General features: G+C 39.5%; 2 protein-coding genes across 4 annotated transcripts in view; both read left to right on the forward strand.

Moving 5' to 3' along the window:
- tmem107 (transmembrane protein 107) overlaps window positions 1-659 on the forward strand; it is a 4,313-nt gene extending 3,654 nt beyond the window's left edge. For 2 of the 3 annotated variants that reach the window (XM_067458146.1, XM_067458147.1), the window contains exon 6: window positions 377-659. In XM_067458146.1, coding sequence (XP_067314247.1) covers window positions 377-431 — 55 coding nt within the window. In that variant the 3' untranslated portion in view covers window positions 432-659. The remainder of the gene's footprint in view (window positions 1-376) is intronic. The other variant, XM_067458145.1, reaches the window with a different exon arrangement.
- A 786-nt stretch (window positions 660-1,445) lies between these two features.
- aurkb (aurora kinase B) lies at window positions 1,446-18,082 on the forward strand. The gene is made up of 9 exons (XM_067456710.1): window positions 1,446-1,521; window positions 1,804-1,842; window positions 2,038-2,077; window positions 2,288-2,321; window positions 5,681-5,869; window positions 8,070-8,208; window positions 8,297-8,445; window positions 14,754-14,928; window positions 17,520-18,082. Exons 1-9 carry the CDS (start codon window positions 1,516-1,518, stop codon window positions 17,688-17,690), a joined length of 942 nt encoding a protein of 313 aa, XP_067312811.1. The 5' UTR covers window positions 1,446-1,515; the 3' UTR covers window positions 17,691-18,082.
- Window positions 18,083-19,400: the final 1,318 nt, after the last annotated feature.

The following is a 19,400-nucleotide window of genomic DNA, read 5'->3' on the forward strand; positions in this document are numbered from 1 at the left end:
GTTTCAGACACTGAGAGAAAAGAGCTGATGCTGCAGTGGAGATTATGAGAGAAGGAAAGCCTTTTAGACCTTGAGGACCTGTTGAAGAACACTGACAAACAACACTAGGACCGCTAAAATACTGGAATAGGGCACTGTAAAATATTTTTTAAGTGTAATATAAGCTTTCCTGTAGCTCAATTAGTTTTGACTAAGTGTCCAAAAATGCATGATGCATTTCTACATGGTGCTTCGGTATATTAAAATGCTTAATGTAATGAAAATTGAAATGTTCGATCTGAATGGAGCTGTTCTTAATTTATCGTGTGTGTGTGTGTGTGTGTGTGTGTGTGTGTGTGTGTGTGTGTGTGTGTGTGTGTGTGTGTGTATGAGACAGTGTGTTTCCAGCGCTCTTCGAGTTCATTCTGCTCATCTCACTGAAGTCAGTGTGAGATTCTTCAGGACATGAAGAAAATGCAAATGAAAAACACTATATTAAGAGTTTGTCGGACAGATGGAGATCGTCCTGTGCTCTCTTCAGTGTTTTACAAGAGCGTAAGACTTCAGGAGGAGAAATGACGGGATTTGTAGCTGTTTCTCTTTTCTCTGTGTTTTATGAGGGAATTAAACATACATTTTCTCAGTGAGTTTGTGTGCATTGTCTTTTATATCTTTGGGGACTGTTTTTAATACAGAACTTGTACACATAATTACAGAAATCTGTTTTTGTTACATATGAAATTATGTACAAATTATGACTTTAAATGACATAATTTCCACATTTTAAGTCGAAAAGATTGTATTAAAAATATCAGATGATGACATTAATGTCGTAATGACTTAGTATCTCATAATTTTGACTTTTATCTCATTATTAAGGTTTTTAAAACACTTTTTGTACCTTATTTAGTAGAAATAAGATTCCGTTACATTTACAGTTTATACAACAATGGTAATATAGCCTACATTTATGTTTTACTTTCTGTACAAATGTACAGAAAATAGATGTATATTAAATATGAATTCATATTAATGACCCTGGAGCACAAAACCAGTCAAGTCTCACTGGTATATCTCTTGCAATAGCCAACAATATGTACGGGTCAAAATTATCATCATTATATCAATAGGATTTTAAGTAAAGATCATGTTTCATGAAGATATTTAGTAAATTTCCTACCGTAAATATATTAAATATATATTAATAAGCATTTTAAAGGAGATTTTCACAATATTTAGTTTCTTTGCACCCTCAGATTCCATATTTTCAAAAAGTTGCATCTTATTTAATAGTCGTAAGCTTAATTATTAAACTTTCAGCAGATGTATGAATCGCAATTTCATATTGTAGTAAAATCTCCGAGGCGGGGCCAAAGTGATTGACAGGTCTCTGCCCAATGAATGCTCTCTTCAATAGGCCAATCAGCGAGACGCTTATGGCGGTAGGGCCAATCAGCGAACAGCTAGGTTTCATTTTAAATCCAGGCGGTTAAACGGAAGAACTGAGGCAGTCGCGAGGGCAGAAGAGTCATCATCATGCAGGTTTAATAATCTTATAATAATAATAATAATCTAATTTGAGTACAAGTGCATATATTTGTGTTTATATCTGTATGTAGGAGGTGTTAGAGTAGTGAAGGAATTGGCCTGTATCGAATCAGAAGTAGTTGTCCGAGCGAAACTACGAGTGCGACATCCAGTCAGACGTTATTATACATTAGTAATAATTGTGTTTTTAGGTTATCCATATGTGGACTGTCTTGTTTTCATTGATTTAAGTGCTTTAATTGTTGAGTTTGAGATGTCTGTGTTTTTTTTTATCAGAATAAAGAGAACAGGGAACCCAGAGCTCTGCAAACACAGGTGATAAACATTAACATGCCATTTCTATTCATTTACTATTTCTGTTAATTCAGCGAGTCATAGTGCAGTTTACAGAGATCAGGTGCCCTTCTCCAGCTGTGTGTGTGTGTGTGTGTGTGTGTGTGTGTGTGTGTGTGTGTGTGTGTGTTGCGATGCTCGTGTGTGTGATGCTCATGTGTGTTTGTGTTTGTTCAGACTGCTGGTGAGATGAATCCAGACACACACACCGTTACAGGTAACTAAACCTCCAGAATGTATCACGATTCGCCTTTATAAACTAACTATGTAGGTGTGGTTTGACATTCCTTAAGTTACTTTATTGTCTGGCTGGTGAAACTGTTTAGTTCCACTAGACAATAAAAGATGTTATTTCTAATAGACATACTAAAACACAAGTTTTGCTGCATGGTATTGTGACAGCCTCTGATAGATTGTGTTCTTTCAGGTCCTGGAAGAGTTCCAGTGAAGTCAAGCTCAAAGTGAGTTCACCTTTAAAACCACTGGATGAATATGAAGCTGCACAACAAGGAGTGTTTTATCTTTCCGTCCTGATGAAGATCATGTAAATGTGTGAGAAATTAGTGGTTAGTTCACCCAAAAATTACAATTATCCATAATTTTCTCAGCCTCAAGGCATCCTAGGTGTGTATGACGTGCTTCTTTCAGCCAACTATAGTTCCAAGCTTTATAATGGCAGTGAAGATACTGCGGATTGCCATGAATATAGCCATTGTTGCTGATATGGCATTAAATAATAAATAAACAATGGCAGTGAATGGTACTTTATATTTTGAAGCCCCAAAAAGTGCTTCAGCCATCATAACCGTAATCCACACGGCTCCAGGGGGTTAATAATGGCCTTCTGAAGCAAAGAACAATATCCATATTTATAACTGTATAATCACTGGCTTCCGGTAATGGCTGTATGAGAGACTAGTTCCGGCAGAAGAGTGACCCCTCGCATGATGTAGGCGTAGAGTAAGCTCAGGTCCTCAATACATCATGCCAGGAGCCAGCGGTAATAGTTTATAAAATTATAAATCTGGATATTTTCATTAGCTTCAGAAGTCCATTAATAACCACCTGTAGACGTCTGAATTACTTTTATATGGTGGATGGATCTACTTTTTTGGGGTGAACCAACCCTTTAAGTAAATGTATATAAAAATTAACTGAAGTTACGTTTATTCGAAGCAAAATAACTTCTTCACAGGTGAGTTTTTGCTTAAAGGCTCATAACACACACCGTTTCTGCCAGTCTCGTGTTAACTGGAGTATCTATAGAGTAGTATTGATCGTTCATATCTCACAAGAGTAGTTTATCATATTTATAAGATGCACTGAACCGATTCTTTAGCATAACATTAGACAGCCCCTTTTGCAATTCTTCTTTTAGACTTCCAATTTATGACCAGTGTTTTGTTTTGCTCGTTCCACTGGCCTTCCATGTTATATTCTCTGCCATTATAAAGCATTATAAACTAGGATATTTTTTAACATTACTCTGATTGTATTTGTCTGAAAAAAAAGAGTCAAATAGACTTTGGATGACTTGAGGGAGAGGAAATCATGGGCTAATTTTCCTTTTAGTTGAACCAACCCTTTAAGTAAATGTAGTTAAGAGTTCACTGAAGTTAATTTACATTTACTTGAAGCAAAACTATGGTTAATTTTTCGGAGAAATGAATCACATCTGTCGATAGTGTAAAAAATAACCGTTTATGTTTGTTCTTGTTTTATGCATAAACTCACTTGCTGATTGTCTTAGAACTAGGGATGCTCATTTCGGTTAATTTTCCCGAACGACAACCGATGCTTTTTAATCAATAGACCTTTTTCCACAAAAAACGGAAATACGTCACTGACGCGTAGGCGTTCTTCCGCTTCGCGCTTATACTCAGCAAAATGTATACCGGCAGTGTGTTTTCTCTGAGCCTTTCTTGACGCAAATTCTTCGACCAAGACCAATAAACTGGACAAAGGCTACAAATTTCGCAGACACCATAAATACCATTAGAGGATGCTGAATTGCTGATGTATCATTTTAAACCACTTAAAACATGTTGTTTTGCAAAGACTAACTATAAAAAGCGTCAATATGGCAAGAAAACTTGCAAATGATGTGTACATTTTATATTTATAACACAACTGTAATGTTTAGACGTTACTTACACCTTACCTGCGGGTGGGTGTGTCACATAATCGTGATCCATTTTAGCAGCTGCTCCGTTGTCATCCGCCTGGGAGGGACCAGCTGACGTTTGTTCACCCTTTCAAATACAGACTCCCTTTTGGGTGGTACTGTAAAATTGTTCCAAGGGAAAATGCTTGGGACAACACCACTTTTAAGGCGACTGATGGTTGTTCCACCGGAGTAATCCTGCTTGTCAAAGTGTCTGCTACAGACGTAAGTGCTGCCTTTTCTCAGTTCGAAATTCGGCCCTTCTCTTCTAACAGCATGAATCCACAAATTTCTTGTTGCTTGATCAGACGGAAATGAGTGAAAAGACAGGTATGGTTGTTTTTGGGTACAACACAAACAACCCGGGACACAATAAAAACTCCTGTTTTTTGACTCACCCATTTTTGCATTTCCCGCGAGCTACTACTACGGTAACAGGAAGTGTCTTTGCACGTCCTTAACTAACTTCCAGTTAAAAAAGCGGAAGTGTGAAAAAGTTCTATTATTAACCGTTAACTGATAAGATTATAATATTGAATTGGCATTAAATAAAAATACAATTGACGAGTGTCTGTGACTCAATAAAAATACTTTTATTACATGTTTATTTTACTGTGCAAACAGCAGAACAGCTGAACAACAGAACCTCGAGTCACACATTATCACATTTTCACGCACCTGCAGCGTCTCTGACAATAGAGAAAAACAATAAAATCATTTAAATTAAATGTATAAAATAAATAGGCCTACACTAAATATGTTCACTAAATTAATTACCAAATTGAGACAAAACGAAAATACACTGAATCCGTTTGAAGCCGGAATAGTTTTTTTTCCTTTCAGTCAAATAAAAATAGCAGGCCTACCTCAATCCACACCTTAACTGGTTTTTAATTGTTAAAAAGTAACACGTCTAAGTGATGTGGGTTAGTCTAGTCTTCGTTTACGTTCGTCTGTCTCCGCAGCGCGAGCCTCGAGGCTCCGCGGATCTGCTGACTGTGCTACTACTGTGTTGTAATACAGCGTAGCTTATTTTGCACGTAACTTTGTCACCCTTTCTGTCGAAATAGTCCCACACAGTAGGCTTCTTCTTTCCCATTGCTTCATTTTGCTAAATGTCTGTGTCGGCACGTGTGGTTGCATGTGTCGAAGCGCTCCGTAAGGTTAAAGCTCCACCGTGTGATATTTTCCCCCATCTAGCGGTGTAAAGGTTTATGACCATCCAGTGAATATTAGTTTCTGTTCCTCTCATTTATGATTTCGTTTTAACTCCTACGGTGGCTGATTTAGTCCAAGATTAACATGGCAATCCCCCTCTTCACCTTCGACACGGTGCCATCGAGTGTTAAAACGCGAAAGGCGAAGCTTGAATTTACGGGTATGTCCCTCTTTGGCTACTGTACTTTCAAGATGGAAGAGCAACATGGCGACCGGCATTCGAACCCCTCACCCGTATGGGTTTTCAATGGCATATTATAAACTTACGAGAATACTTTATTACTTGAATAATACTGATAGTGTTAATCGGTCAAAATGAGCATCCCTACTTAAAACCCAAGAGTTAAATGTATCTTGAGTTAACAATGTTTAGATGTGTGTACTGGAAAGCACATTAGTTTCCTCCAGTGTGTTTAATAATAATAACTGCTGTTCCAGAAAATTCTCCATGAAAGACTTCGACATCGGCCGTCCGCTCGGAAAGGGCAAGTTTGGCAACGTGTACCTGGCGAGAGAGCGGAAGCTGAAGGCCGTCGTGGCTCTGAAGGTCCTGTTCAAATCTCAGATGGAGAAGGAAGGAGTCGAGCATCAGCTGAGGAGAGAAATCGAGATCCAGTCGCATCTCAGGTGTGTGTTTGAGCTGCTTCCTATACAAGCGCTCGTCAAGTCACCTTTATTTATAAAGCGCTTTTACTTCACAGTAAGCAGCTTCAGTGTTAAACAGGACAATACTGCAGCAGAATTAGATTTGGCTGTACAGTCATTCTAGAGAAAACCGTGATGTCATCAGCTTATTTTAATTTATCATATAGCGACAATGTTGGCAGATCAGTATTATAGTATTATAAATTAATTTTATTTGGATATTTAGTTGAATAACTTGCATTGAAATTTTACTAGTGTCCCCAACTGAGCAAGTCATGTCGTGAGATGATGCTGATCCATAGGGGCGGGCGATATAGCCTCAAAATTATATCACGATATTTCAAGAATATTGGGGAAAACGATATTTATGCCGATTTAGAAAAAAATATATGGAGCAAAGTTTTACTGGTTATTGCAGCTGATAAGCAGCAAAATTTATTAGTGCAAACGTTTAATTCAAAGTGTGTTGTCATAAGGTGCCAGCAGCAGCTTTATAGTCTCTCTCACACACACACACACACACACACACACACACACACACAGGTGAGGTGGCAGCAGCCTTATAGTCACACACAGCACAAGTAAAAAATGAAAGGTACAAGTTATTAGCGTTTTCACTGGACATCTTAAGTTAAACTATAACAACATTTTAGTTTAACAATAACTATAGTATTTATGCCATGGTCTGTCTGAATGTTCGATTCTGATTGGCTGGAAGGTGTGCAATAAAATTGTTTAATGCACACGTAGTTCCAAGTCTGATGAATCATTGGTCGATAATAATGCGCTGTTGTCATTATGAAGCACACACACGCGCGTCACTCGCATACAAAGAGCGGAGATCGCGCCGCAGATTCAGGAGTACAGAAACTTATCAACGCCGGCCCACGACTTTTAGCAATAAAATAGCTAATCTACTGGATCACTACATTATATTTCTCATCAATGATGGGGTTACATTGCTATTTTTAAGTAATAAACACATCTTCATTGTTAAGAGACGCTGAACAGATGCAGTCATGAATCTCTCTCGATCGAATTAATTCAAATAAATGATCTAATCCATTTCTTCAAATAAACGCAATCTTACGCATTACTTTATCTCTGTGTCTGATTCAAAGGAAGCAGAATGCTGGATCTAACGAGCCGTAACTGACAAAAATAGCCATCAATGTTATCCTTCCGGTCAAATATTGCGCTGCAAACATCAAGAACAGCTTTAAGTTGTCAATGTTATGTCAGTTGTCAGGAGGGCTGACCTCTTAGTAGCTCCCAGTGGCTCACTTTTTAGGCTCTAAATCATCATCGGAGGCTGACATGCTGCTCTTCGTGTGTCTCTGACAAGTGTTGTTGTTGTTGTGCGCGCTAGGGAAAGTAAATGCGCCATAGGTCATCATGTTGCTTTATCCTTGATATTGTGATATGACACTTTTTTATTTATTTATTATTATTTAATTTTTTATATATATATCATGTAAAAATGTATACTGGTATTATCATGAACGGTATGATGTGGCACATCCGTATGTGTGTGTGTGGGCATGTTTTTGTGACATATGAGGACACAAATGTGTATAATGCCATGGGTATGACACAGGCATTACAGGAGAGGGTGAAATATGAGGACATTACCCATGGCCCCACTTTTCAAAAGGCTTATAAATCACACAGGAGGAGTTTATTTTTTGTTTGTTTTTTTTGTTTTAAGAAAGTAAAAATGCAGAATGTTTAATGTGATGGGTAGGTTTAGGGTGTGGGTGTGTGATGGGTAGGTTTAGGGTGTGTGTGTGGGTGTGTGATGGGTAGGTTTAGGGTGTGTGTGTGGGTGTGTGATGGGTAGGTTTAGGGTGTGTGTGTGTGGGTGTGTGATGGGTAGGTTTAGGGTGTGTGATGGGTAGGTTTAGGGTGTGTGTGTGGGTGTGTGATGGGTAGGTTTAGGGTGTGTGTGTGGGTGTGTGATGGGTAGGTTTAGGGTGTGTGATAGGTAGGTTTAGGGTGTGTGTGTGGGTGTGTGATGGGTAGGTTTAGGGTGTGTGATAGGTAGGTTTAGGGTGTGTGTGTGGGTGTGTGATGGGTAGGTTTAGGGGTAGGGGCAGTGTAGGGGGATAGAATGTAAAGTTTGTACAGTGTAAAAACCAATTTGTGTGTGTGTGTGTGTGTGTGTGTGTGTGTGTGAGAACAGGCATCCAAACATCCTGCAGTTCTACAACTACTTCTATGACGACACGCGTGTGTATCTGATTCTGGAGTATGCTCCACGCGGTGAGATGTACAAAGAGCTCCAGCGCTGCGGCCGATTTGACGATCAGCGCACCGCCACCGTGAGTGATCAAACACACTCGTGTAGTGAGTGTTATCATCGTCTGTTGTGCAGAGCTGGTGTTTAAGCTGGTGTGTGTGTGTTTATAGTACATGGAGGAGTTGGCTGATGCTCTGAACTACTGTCACGAAAAGAAGGTGATCCACAGAGACATTAAACCAGAGAACCTTCTGCTGGGCTTCAGAGGAGAACTCAAGATCGCAGACTTCGGCTGGTCCGTCCATGCGCCATCACTACGGTAACAAACACCCCATAATACACCACAACTAGTGATCGACCGATATATCCGTTTCCTGATATTTAAGCATTTTTCCATAATCGGGTATTGGTTTTGTAATATTGGATTCATTAGATCTTGTGGACGTTTTGAGAATCGCGTACAAGGCTGTCATTAAAGGGTTAGTTCAGCCAAAAATGAAATGTCTGTCATTAACTCCTCCCCCTAATGTCGCTCCACACCCGTAAGACCTCCGTTCATCTTCACACACAGTTTAAGATATTTTATATTTAGTGCGAGAGCGTATGCAAGTGTATGCACACTATACTGTCCATGTCCAGAAAGGGAATAAAAACATCAAAGTAGTCCATATGAGACATCAGTGGGTTAATTAGAGTCTCTTGAAGCATCCAAAATACATTTGGGTCCAAAAATAACAAAAACTACGACTTTATTCAGCATTGGCTTCTCTTCTGGGTTTGTTTTCAATCCTCAAATAAAGATTCAAACGGTTATGAGTCAGCGAATCGACTCATGATTCGGATCGCCAATGTCACGTGATTTCAGCAGCTTGACACGCGATCCGAATCATGAATCAATTCGCTGGTTCATGACCGTTAAAATAACCTTTTTCCCTTAATTAATAAACTGTATTTAATATAATGGTAATGCACAAATAAGATGTTATGAGATGCTATTGTGTAATTATTAGGGCTGTCAATCTTCCTCCATTATCCCATTTGAATTTCATTCATTTGTTTTTTTTTTTATATTCGAATTCTATTCAAATATTAAATGTTCAAATTTGACTTATTAATATTTACTATGTATCTATCTAGGTAGTCTAATTTAAGTTTAAACATATTTGACAACGTATTACTTACACAAAAACAAGTAAATCAACTAATGGCCACGACCGCAGACCTTGACCAGAGTGCTGATCAAAGCGATTTAAGGGCGCAACTCTTGTCCTCAATATAGCAGGCTTCATTCAGTGATTGAAAGAAATATTATTAATATTGATTGAAGTTTTACAGCATATTGAGCGCTCTGAGCGAGCTCTGCTGTGCTAAACATGGAGCTTTTCCCTGACATGAAATGGTGAATAATCACACCAGTGAAAGCAGTGCATTTATCCTTTATTCCTGCAATATCTCTTCAGTCAGTACAGTAGCGTACACTTTAGTAATGTTTCTATTTAACGTTAAATAAAACAAGGCATGGTATGCTAACTGTATCTTACATAGCTTGCATATAACTTTATCCCGCAGTCAAACAATTTTACCTCCTACCGACCAACATCCAAAGTACCTCCAGAAATGGCTTTTTAGATTATGGAGTTAAAATCTCTTTCTCTGCCGCGGTCGAGTTGGGCTCTGCACTTTCTGCCATCTTCCCTGCAAGACACGTCAGCTTTCAGCAGTGACAGTGCGACTCCTGCTGTGACCTGTCCCTGAACCCCCATGCGCGCGCTCCCTCGCAAAGCAGACAGCCACGCCTCTACTACCTATTCGAATATATATTCGAATTTAGAATATTCGTTGACAGCCCTATCACCAACCCAGGAAGAAGCTCGTTGTAGTCCAAACCGGCCATTTTTGTAGGCAATAAACTGCCGTAACTTTAAAAGACAATATCTCCGTTTGCAGTGAACTTTCAGCGCTGTAACTTTGCAGAGACTGTTAATGCTCAAGCAGCGACATTACACACTAACTAAAGTTACACAAGTCAAATCGCATGCAAACACCCCTTTAATGAAGAAGTGTCTTTTGTTCTGTATGTAAGGGAGTGAAATTGCAACAGAGATTACAAATGTGTCGTCATCATGACGTATTCTCAGTGGTGAACGCAAAGCATGTTGGGAATCTGCGGCACAAACGGGCGCCAGACTTCTTATTTGCATGGAGGAAGAATGCAGTGTTCAAGATGCCGTCTACCTGCTGTGTTATAAACTGCAATAGTCATCCTCACAATAGAAGTGGCATAAAGCTTAAGAACGGGATATCCTTTTATCGCTTTCCAGCGTGGAAAAATAATAGTAAAACTAAGCCATGTTTCCGAGGTGACAAAAAGGCGACGAATGGCATGGATGGCAGCAGTAAGGAGGCCTAAGATTACCTTCGTAATACAACCAATAAAACAATTGATTTTCTTTTTTTCATCTAAGTATAACTTAAAAATAAACAGATTAGAGTGTTTGAGGAAAAAAAATCTATGCAATATGATGAATGTCCAAAAGATGGCATTGACAGTATATTGTACATTAAATGGGGTTGGATACATTTTATTGATATATAGGTCTCATGTTTAATTCTTGCATCTAAACACAATATAGCGTTAGCGCTGTTTCACACCGCAAGCGTGAGCAGTGAGAGCACTACACCGTGACTGCAGCTGCAGACGCGCGAGAGTATTCACACTAGAAGCGTTGGTGCAGTGTCACAGCAGCGGCTCCCACAATGATAGAGCCTATTCCTGTCTGAGTATTAAATACTAAACTAAAATAAATTATTATATTTTCTGGGTAGTTTACTTTACTTTTTATAATACTTCACCCAAACTGAATAATTAAAACAAGTTTAAATGGGTAATCTTCTACAGATGATTTTTATTCTTTGTTTTCTTTAATGACATACTCCAGTTATTGTTAAAACACACCACACGTGCTTCCTGTGTGCATTTTAGGCACTTTTTGTGTGAAATCACATTTATTTTGTCCTAAGTGTGCTTTCACTTTAATTGAGCGTCAGCAGCGCAGCAAAAATAGGCTCGCCGCCGAAACCCCCGCTTCACTGCTGCTCACACGACGCTGCTTGACGCTCACGTGCTGCTCCTGCTCCCGGTGTGAATGCACTCATTGATTAACATGGGCGCCGAAAAAAATACGCGCTGCTCACTCGCCACTCACGCTTGCGGTGTGAAACAGGCGTTAGTGCCAAGATTTTTCACGTGAATAAAGGCATAGATTCGCAAACTTTGCTTATAATCCCTAATGCATCTTGGTTTCTCAGCTCTGGTTTCTAATCTGCCCTCGTATTTTTTTCCTCATCAAAACCGAATAGCATCACATTGTACATCGAGCAAGGACAGTTTTTGTGCATTTTGTTTCCTGATTTCACCAGAACACATAGAAAATCTCTGCGATGGCTGCAGTATGCAAGAGAAATCCGCGGCACTGATAACAGTGGCAACGAGCGATAGATCGCCTCTTATTTAACAAACGAATTAAATTATGCTCTTCTAGTTAAAGGGGTCATATAATGGTACATGCACTTTTACAAGCTGATTGTATGGAAATGTGTGTTGGCATTGCCTGTACACAACCATCCTATAATGATTAAAATCCATCCAGTGTTTTTTTTAATCCGTATGTTTTCCCCTGTCTCAAATCGAGCCATTCGGCCGTGTGACGTCACACGACCCGACACCCCTCCCACGACTGTTGATTGACAAGCAGCGTTTCATCTCAGACCCGCCCTGAGCAAGCTCATCATAGTCCGCCATTGTGGATAGGCTGGAGCCGAATGGCGTCTAAGCGATTGTAGTGTTCTGTTCTTGGGTGTAATAATGAACACAGCAGTCATTCTGATGTTCCTAAATCCGAACTGCTGAAGACGCAGTGGCTGAGTTTTGTTTTCGTCAATGTTTTTATGTCTGCGCGAACCATTTCTCACCAGTGAGTAGTTTGAAACGCGTACACGCTTCAGGATGAATGCGGCTAAAGTTGGTAAGTTACATTATGGCATGCTTTCTATGTATGACGTTCTCAATATAATTCATAATCCCACGTTTATAATGAACAAAGTGTTATGGTTATTGTTATTACAAACTGTGTACGCTGGTGATGAAGTTAGCGTGGACGTGGTAACTAACATAAGCTTAATTATGTAGATGGTTTATAAGTTACTGTCAAAAAATAAATAAATCGTGTTGTAACAGTTACACTGCATTGATAACATTAAGCATCACTGACAGGCCGACATTTATAGAAAAAACGTTTTTATTGGCATTAGGTGTAACATCAATCTGTCAATGAACTAATGTAAACCTCAGTAAACACATAGCATTCATCGCTAACGTTACCCTGCCTGTTCATAAAGGCAGATCAGTGACATTACGTTAACCACCCATTCAGAAACGTCCTGTTTAGCCTTAAATGTTGAATTTCGTTGGAGCTGTCGTCTTGTCCCGTTGTCAGACACCGGTTCATCAGGGATGGAAATTAGCCGCCACCATCCAAATGCGGGTGATTTTGAGTTGTGGCGGGTAAACCCGCTTCACCTACCAGCCACCGTGGCGGGTAAATAAAAATAGCATACTGTTTCACCCCCGTGCGACCGTATGTCCGAATATGACCAGTCATTTTCGCCGTCATTACCCAGATGTAGTGCGAGTAAGAACGAATAAGAACTTGCACGCGCTGAGAGAAGATCCGTCACTGTGCATCATCCGAAAGCACGCACACGTCTCCCAGCACGCAAATATTGAGTTCTCTTTCAAGTCTTGCTCTTAAACGGACAAACTCACACAAGAAGTAAGCCAACATGTCCATCTTGATGAGTATCCTAGCAGACAGTCTGAATATGCCTCAAGTGAACGTTATACAGTCGAGAAAGGCGAGCATATCCCTGCACTAGCTTTTAAAGGGGCAGTAGCCTTTACTGCTGTCTGTTTAATGTCAAACAAAATTACATCACTCACTGCTCTTGATTGAATATCTTTTGTAAGTTAAATAAGGATTAAGCTTTAATTTAAACAGTTAAATATGCAGTTATTTTATATTTGATTACTTTATTCAATTTCTGTACCTTTCTGCAGGCCAGTAGACCTGTACATTATTATTTAATGTACACATGAGTGAGGTCGAGTTAAACATTCTAGTTTGAATTTTATTTTATACTGTGGGTTGTTGCAATGTGCTAAATGAATATTGCATAATTTGTAATTGATTTATTATTTGAAACTTTAATATGAATTAATGCAATTCCAATACCTTGATTTTTAGTAAAGTTACACAGTCATAGCATTAGTCATAAATGCAATGGTACTAATAATTAGCATTTCTTTTTAGTGTTTTGGTTTCGGCCAATAATTTTTATTTCTGTGCATCCCTACTGACAATGTTCTGTTCGGTATGTCGTCAACACACTTCAGAAGATGCCAAAACGAATAGTTTCATTGTTGGGACTAAAAACCTAAAACTGGAAGCCATAAAAGACCAAGAATCATCCAAACGCCACATCCAGGTAAAAAAGAAAAGAGAGAGCACAGAGCCCTACTCATTTAATGAAATGTAAATCAGTTCATGGTTTGTGTGTGTATAAGAGAAAATGTCAGTATTTCATTGAGACTTGAGATTAAATAAACTGCTTAAGTATTGTAGAGCTTGTAGTATTATTTTTTCACATGCATTGTCGGTTAAAAACAAGAAAGTGGCTGGTAAAAACATTGAGTGGCTGGGAGATTTTAAAATCCACCAGACACAGTGGCCGGTGGACAAAAAAAGTTAATTTCCATCCCTGCGGTTCATATTACTAAAGTTGCACAGATCTCCTCAGAGACTCGCTTCGCTATTCTTTCGGCTCTACTATTGTCAACGGCGACGTGTGTGTGTGTGTGTGTGTGTGTGTGTGTGTGTGTGTGTGTGTGTGTGTGTGTGTGTGTGTGTGTGTGTGTGTGTGTGTGAGTGAGTGAAAGCACCCACAGAACAGAGGGGCAGGGTGAGCAAAGCTCATTAGCATTTAAAGCCGTATGCACGAGAACGGCTGGCTGAAAACAGAGCTGTTTTTGACGAGGTAAAATGAGTGTTTTCTTACAATATTAATGAGAATTTTTAATTAAAGTATATTACAAAGCTTTCATTTAGACACTAAAGAATCATATTAACTTGTACAAAAATGCCATTATATGACCCCTTTAACTAGATTTTTTTTTTTGTATTAGTAGCTGCATTTTGTATGATTATATTCATTATATTCAGATTTTTCTCTCTAATTTTTAATTATTATCAAGCCAGAACACTATCCTGCTATGCCAGGCCATGTAAACGGGCCGAACATACCCATAATTCTTTGTTCTGACGAGGTTGCCGCCCAGTTGGTCACATGTCTTAGCGATCTCTATTACAGTGTTTAAAAAGTTCAGTTCGGTGCTGTTGCTGTAATTGTAAAAAAACAGAAATAACAGAATAAATAAATATCGGTTCTATATATCGGCACATAAACATGCAAATAATCGGTATCGGTTATAAAAAAAATCTATATCGGTCGATCACTAACCAGAACACAGTCGTGTCAATGCAACCAGCTGATCTTTAGTGTGTGTTTCAGACGCCGCACCATGTGTGGCACGCTGGACTATCTTCCTCCAGAGATGATCGAAGGCCACACACACGATGAGAAGGTGGATCTGTGGTGCATCGGCGTGCTGTGCTACGAGTGTCTGGTGGGAAACCCTCCCTTCGAGACGGCCAGCCACTCGGAAACATACAAGCGCATCACTAAGGTTTATTACTGCCTCTTATTTCTGCTGAAAATGGCTTCTCAAAAATCTTAAAGGAACTGTATGTAAGAAATGCATTTCAATTAATCATAAAATGGCCCTGATATGTCTCTAGACATTAATAAATCATGTTAATTTCTAATACTCAGGGAACTACACTAACCTTTTCCACTGGTGGCACTTGCGCTACTAACTTTTTCAGTTACTGGCACAAAACATGATTTGGTCGCACAAATTATTTATAGTAAGCCACTCTGGATAATAATGAACAATAATGAAACTGTATTGCATATAGATGTGCTTTTTTTTTTACTTGCCATCTTTTAAACCACATGCCTTCTTGTTTTCTTTAACATTGGTTGGGATAGATTTATTGCAATAAAAAATACAGTACACAAAGTGCAAAATGAATTTCTTTTGCATTTCAACATGCTGTGGTGGGCACAGATGGGCAGACTCCTGAACTTTTAAGGAAAAATAAAATAAATATAATCCACATTTTGGCACAGGTCTTTTGCTTGAGTGTCTGAGATTACTCCAATAAATTCAGCACATGATTTGTGGTTAGCGTATGTTGGATTAATGGCCACCCCTTTCTTCTTCAAAAGAATAATTTGCGATTTAAATTTGGTGAAAGGCATTTCCTCTTTGGTTACATTATAAACTACATTGAACTTAATTATCAATTCAGATTCCTCACTAGCAAATGCATCGGTTTGCTAAATCTCGACACCGAAATGCAGTAGAGAGTGCCGCTGCGTCACGGGATATGTACCTGTCTCTAAACTTCGCGTGCTTCATACTGTCATTGTGAAGCTTCAGTGCGTTTACATGAAGCACTGTAATCGGTTTAAAAGTCCAATCCGAATGAAAATGCTCCATATAAACACCTCAATCTGAATAAAAATGCCCAAACCGAATGAAATTGTAATCGGTTTGAGAGGGGTGGGATAAACCCTTTCATGAAAAATGTAACCATGTAAACGACCTGACCGGATTACTTTTGAGTGTGCGTCCTTATATGACGTGATACAGATACAGCGCGTGTCTTCACCACTGACCGCGCGCCGCGTTTTTTTACAGTCTATGGTTTAAACGCAGGCTATAATGTTGAGAGGAAAGTTAATTTTTCTGAGGGGTGAACTTTTTATTTCTTAAGAACGTATGAAGATAATGTTGGCATAATGACAAAGACAGCCTGGCTACATCCTCTCGTCTTGACAGCGTTTGTCCCAGGCACTTTTTACTTCAACTGCGCCTGACAGAAGAATACATTTTTTTCTGAGATGATTATTACACTTTACAACAAATAAATAGCTTTTATAAAACCGGTTAAGTCCTGGTGGCCGTTGAGAGTTGCTACAATGGCATCCGTGAACACATTCAGCTGCTGGAGAGAAGCGTCGACATTTCTGATGCGGCAGACAAACTGCTCTGTGATGATTGCGATTGAAAGTCAGCTCATGTAAACCCCAGATCGGTTTAGATAACGTCTCATGTAAACAGTCCACTGAATCTTTCAATCAGAATTATTTTAATTGAAATGACAAAAAAAGTGTGCATGTAAACGTGGCGGCTAATGATTCGTGTTTGAATTGTTTTGACGCAGTTACAAATTTGGACAGTCCCGCAATTCATGGCCCACAGAATTTACAGTACACATAGTGCATTGCTCCGTTTTGGTTCCTTAACCACTGGTATTCTTCGAGCCACTGGTGTCGAAATTCATATGTCCGTTTCGTTTTTCCCGCGTGTGCTTTCCCTGACGAATCCTTCTCAGCCTCATCATTCTCACTCACAGGCTCCGTTTGACATGTCGCATCAACATCAAGTGATGGTTCTGTTACACTTGAGCTTCCCTTCTTACAATATGAGTCAATTATCCGCTTCATTTCAACACGTACAGATTGTAGGCTATGTTGAGATATATATGCGCTTGCTGTGTATGTCTTAACGAGAGGTATATTTTTCTAAATCAACGTTAGGCTACGCCTCGCCTACATTTCGGGAGGGGGCGGGGGTCGCGGGGTTGAAAACAACTTGATGTGTTGAATGCTCAGAGCACGTTGTAAAACGTATTCTTAAAATACACATTTCTGTATTAATAAATGCTCATAGTAAATCATATCATAGTATATTGCATAAAACATATGGTAGGTACAAAAATAATCAGGGATACATTTGTGACCCCATAGAAATTAGGGTCGCAATGGCATTTCAAAAGGTCACATATGCGACCATTTTGGTGGCAGTGTAGTTCCCTGATACTTCTATCACTGCCAACAGTAGTCCGGCCAAGATATCGTCATTATAAAGTTGTTGTTGCAGCTCAGCTAATGTTGATGATGTCATGTGTTTTGGCCTGAAGCTCCGCCCTCCACCTATCAACCAATCACCAAGTCAGTAGTGTTTGGGGTTACCACATCTGCTGATCCTGCAGCCAATCTGGCAACCTCGAGTCAGGGGGAAGGGGGATACACCTGCAGTACCAGTTCTGGTTACAATCTTACATACACTTCCTTTAACTTAACGCTCGACTGCTATCTTATCATGTTCACATTATGCTGATGTAGAGGTTCTCTTGTTTGCCGCAGGTGGATCTTCAGTTTCCTAAAGTGGTTTCTGACGGGGCTCGTGATCTGATCTCGAAGCTGCTCCGCCACAGTCCGTCCATGCGTCTGCCGCTCAAGAGCGTGATCGAGCACGCATGGGTCAAAGCAAACTCACGCAGAGTTCTGCCGCCAGTCTACAACCCACAGCACTGAGGACATGGGCTAAAGAACCTGTTTGAGACATCCAGGAGTCCACTGGTTTCACTTCACTAGTGGCATGTGCTGTCACAAACACATGATCGTGTGTGTGTCATTAATTGTATTATTAATAAGATATTTGTGACCATTAATGAGCCTGAGATGTTTGATGTAAACAAATGCTAAAGTTTGTTCTCAGCTCTTTCACACTGTCAAAAACGTGTGTGGTGTGTGTGTCTGTCTCATTAATTGGTTAAGCTCTTTGTGACCATTAATGAGCCTGAGATGTAATTTCTTTCACAATGTCTTGTATCGCTGTAGTTCTCTGCTCTGTTCCTATCCATGTGGTGTTACTGTTTTCTATGAATGTGTGGTTTATGATGAACCTGTCAAATTATATTAAAGTAAGGTCTGGTCTTTCTGGTATGTTTGGTGTTGTGCCATTTTGATTTGCACATACAGATGCATTCAGATGTTCTGAATGTTGGTGAAAATGTTGCCTACTGCAGTGTTTATGCGCATTTTGTAATATCGCTTAAGAACCGTTGGATGGAAACACCAAGCTGCACGTAACTCATGCACGCAATTGAGTCGGATAAAGGTGTTTTTTTGTGTTTGTTTTTTCAATAAAACATGTAGCCTGACATCGCCATATTTGGATTCTAGTCAGAATGAGTGATATGGCTGCAATTAAGGGGTGAAAACGCCTCTGCACTCAATTGGATAGACCAATCAATCAGAGCAACGGAGTGAGTGACGCAAGCTTTGTAAAAAATTTACTGTAAATTCACAGCAACTTACTGGCAATTATAGTTGTTAGTAACACTAAATTTACAAGGGTACTGTAAAACATGAATTACAATTGTATTCTAAAAATACAGTGCACTACTGAATACATACTGTAAAATTAACCCCTCCTTTTTTACAGGTAATATTGTATAATTAGAGTAGAAATAAGACTCCAAGATGGTGAGAAATAAGATTCTCTGGTCTGATGAGACCAAGATAGAACTTTTTGGCCTTAATTCTAAGCGGTATGTGTGGAGAAAATCAGGCACTGCTCATCACCTGTCCAAAACAGTCCCAACAGTGCAGCATGGTGGTGGCAGCATAATGCTGTGGGGGTGTTTTACAGCTGCAGGGACAGGACGACTGGCTGCAATCGAGGGAAAGATGAATGGCCAAGTACAGGGATATCCTGGACGAAAACCTTCTCCAGAGTGCTCAAGAATTCAGACTGGGCCGAAGGTTCACCAACAAGACAATGACCCAAAGCACAGCTAAAATAACGGAGGAGTGGCCTCACAACAACTCCGTGACTGTTCCTGATTGGCCCAGCCAGAGCCCTGACTTAAACCTAATTGAGCATTTCTGGAGAGACATGAAAATGGCTGTCCACCAACATTTACCATCCAACCTGACAGAACGGGAGGATCTGCTGGAGGAATGGCAGAGGATCCCCAAATCCAGCTGTGATAAACTTGTGTCATCTTTCCTAAAAAGGCTCATGGCTGTATCAGATCAAAAGGGTGCTTTTGCTAAACACTGAGCAAAGGGTCTGAATACTGAGGACCATGAGATATAAAGAGTCTTTCTTTTGTAATAAATCTGCAAAAATGTCAACAATTCTGTGTTTTTCTGTCAATATGGGGTGCTGTGTGTACATTAATGAGAAAAAAAAAAAGAACTTAAATTATTTTAGCAAATGGTTGCAATATAACAGTG

Source organism: Pseudorasbora parva, chromosome 11 (genome assembly GCF_024679245.1).
Source record: "Pseudorasbora parva isolate DD20220531a chromosome 11, ASM2467924v1, whole genome shotgun sequence".
NCBI lineage: Eukaryota > Metazoa > Chordata > Actinopteri > Cypriniformes > Gobionidae > Pseudorasbora > Pseudorasbora parva.

Coding starts and splice junctions, on each gene's coding strand:
- aurkb (XM_067456710.1), top strand. Junction 5,870..8,069: donor GAGATCCAGTCGCATCTCAG/GTGTGTGTTTGA, acceptor GTGTGAGAACAG/GCATCCAAACATCCTGCAGT. Junction 8,446..14,753: donor GTCCATGCGCCATCACTACG/GTAACAAACACC, acceptor TGTGTGTTTCAG/ACGCCGCACCATGTGTGGCA.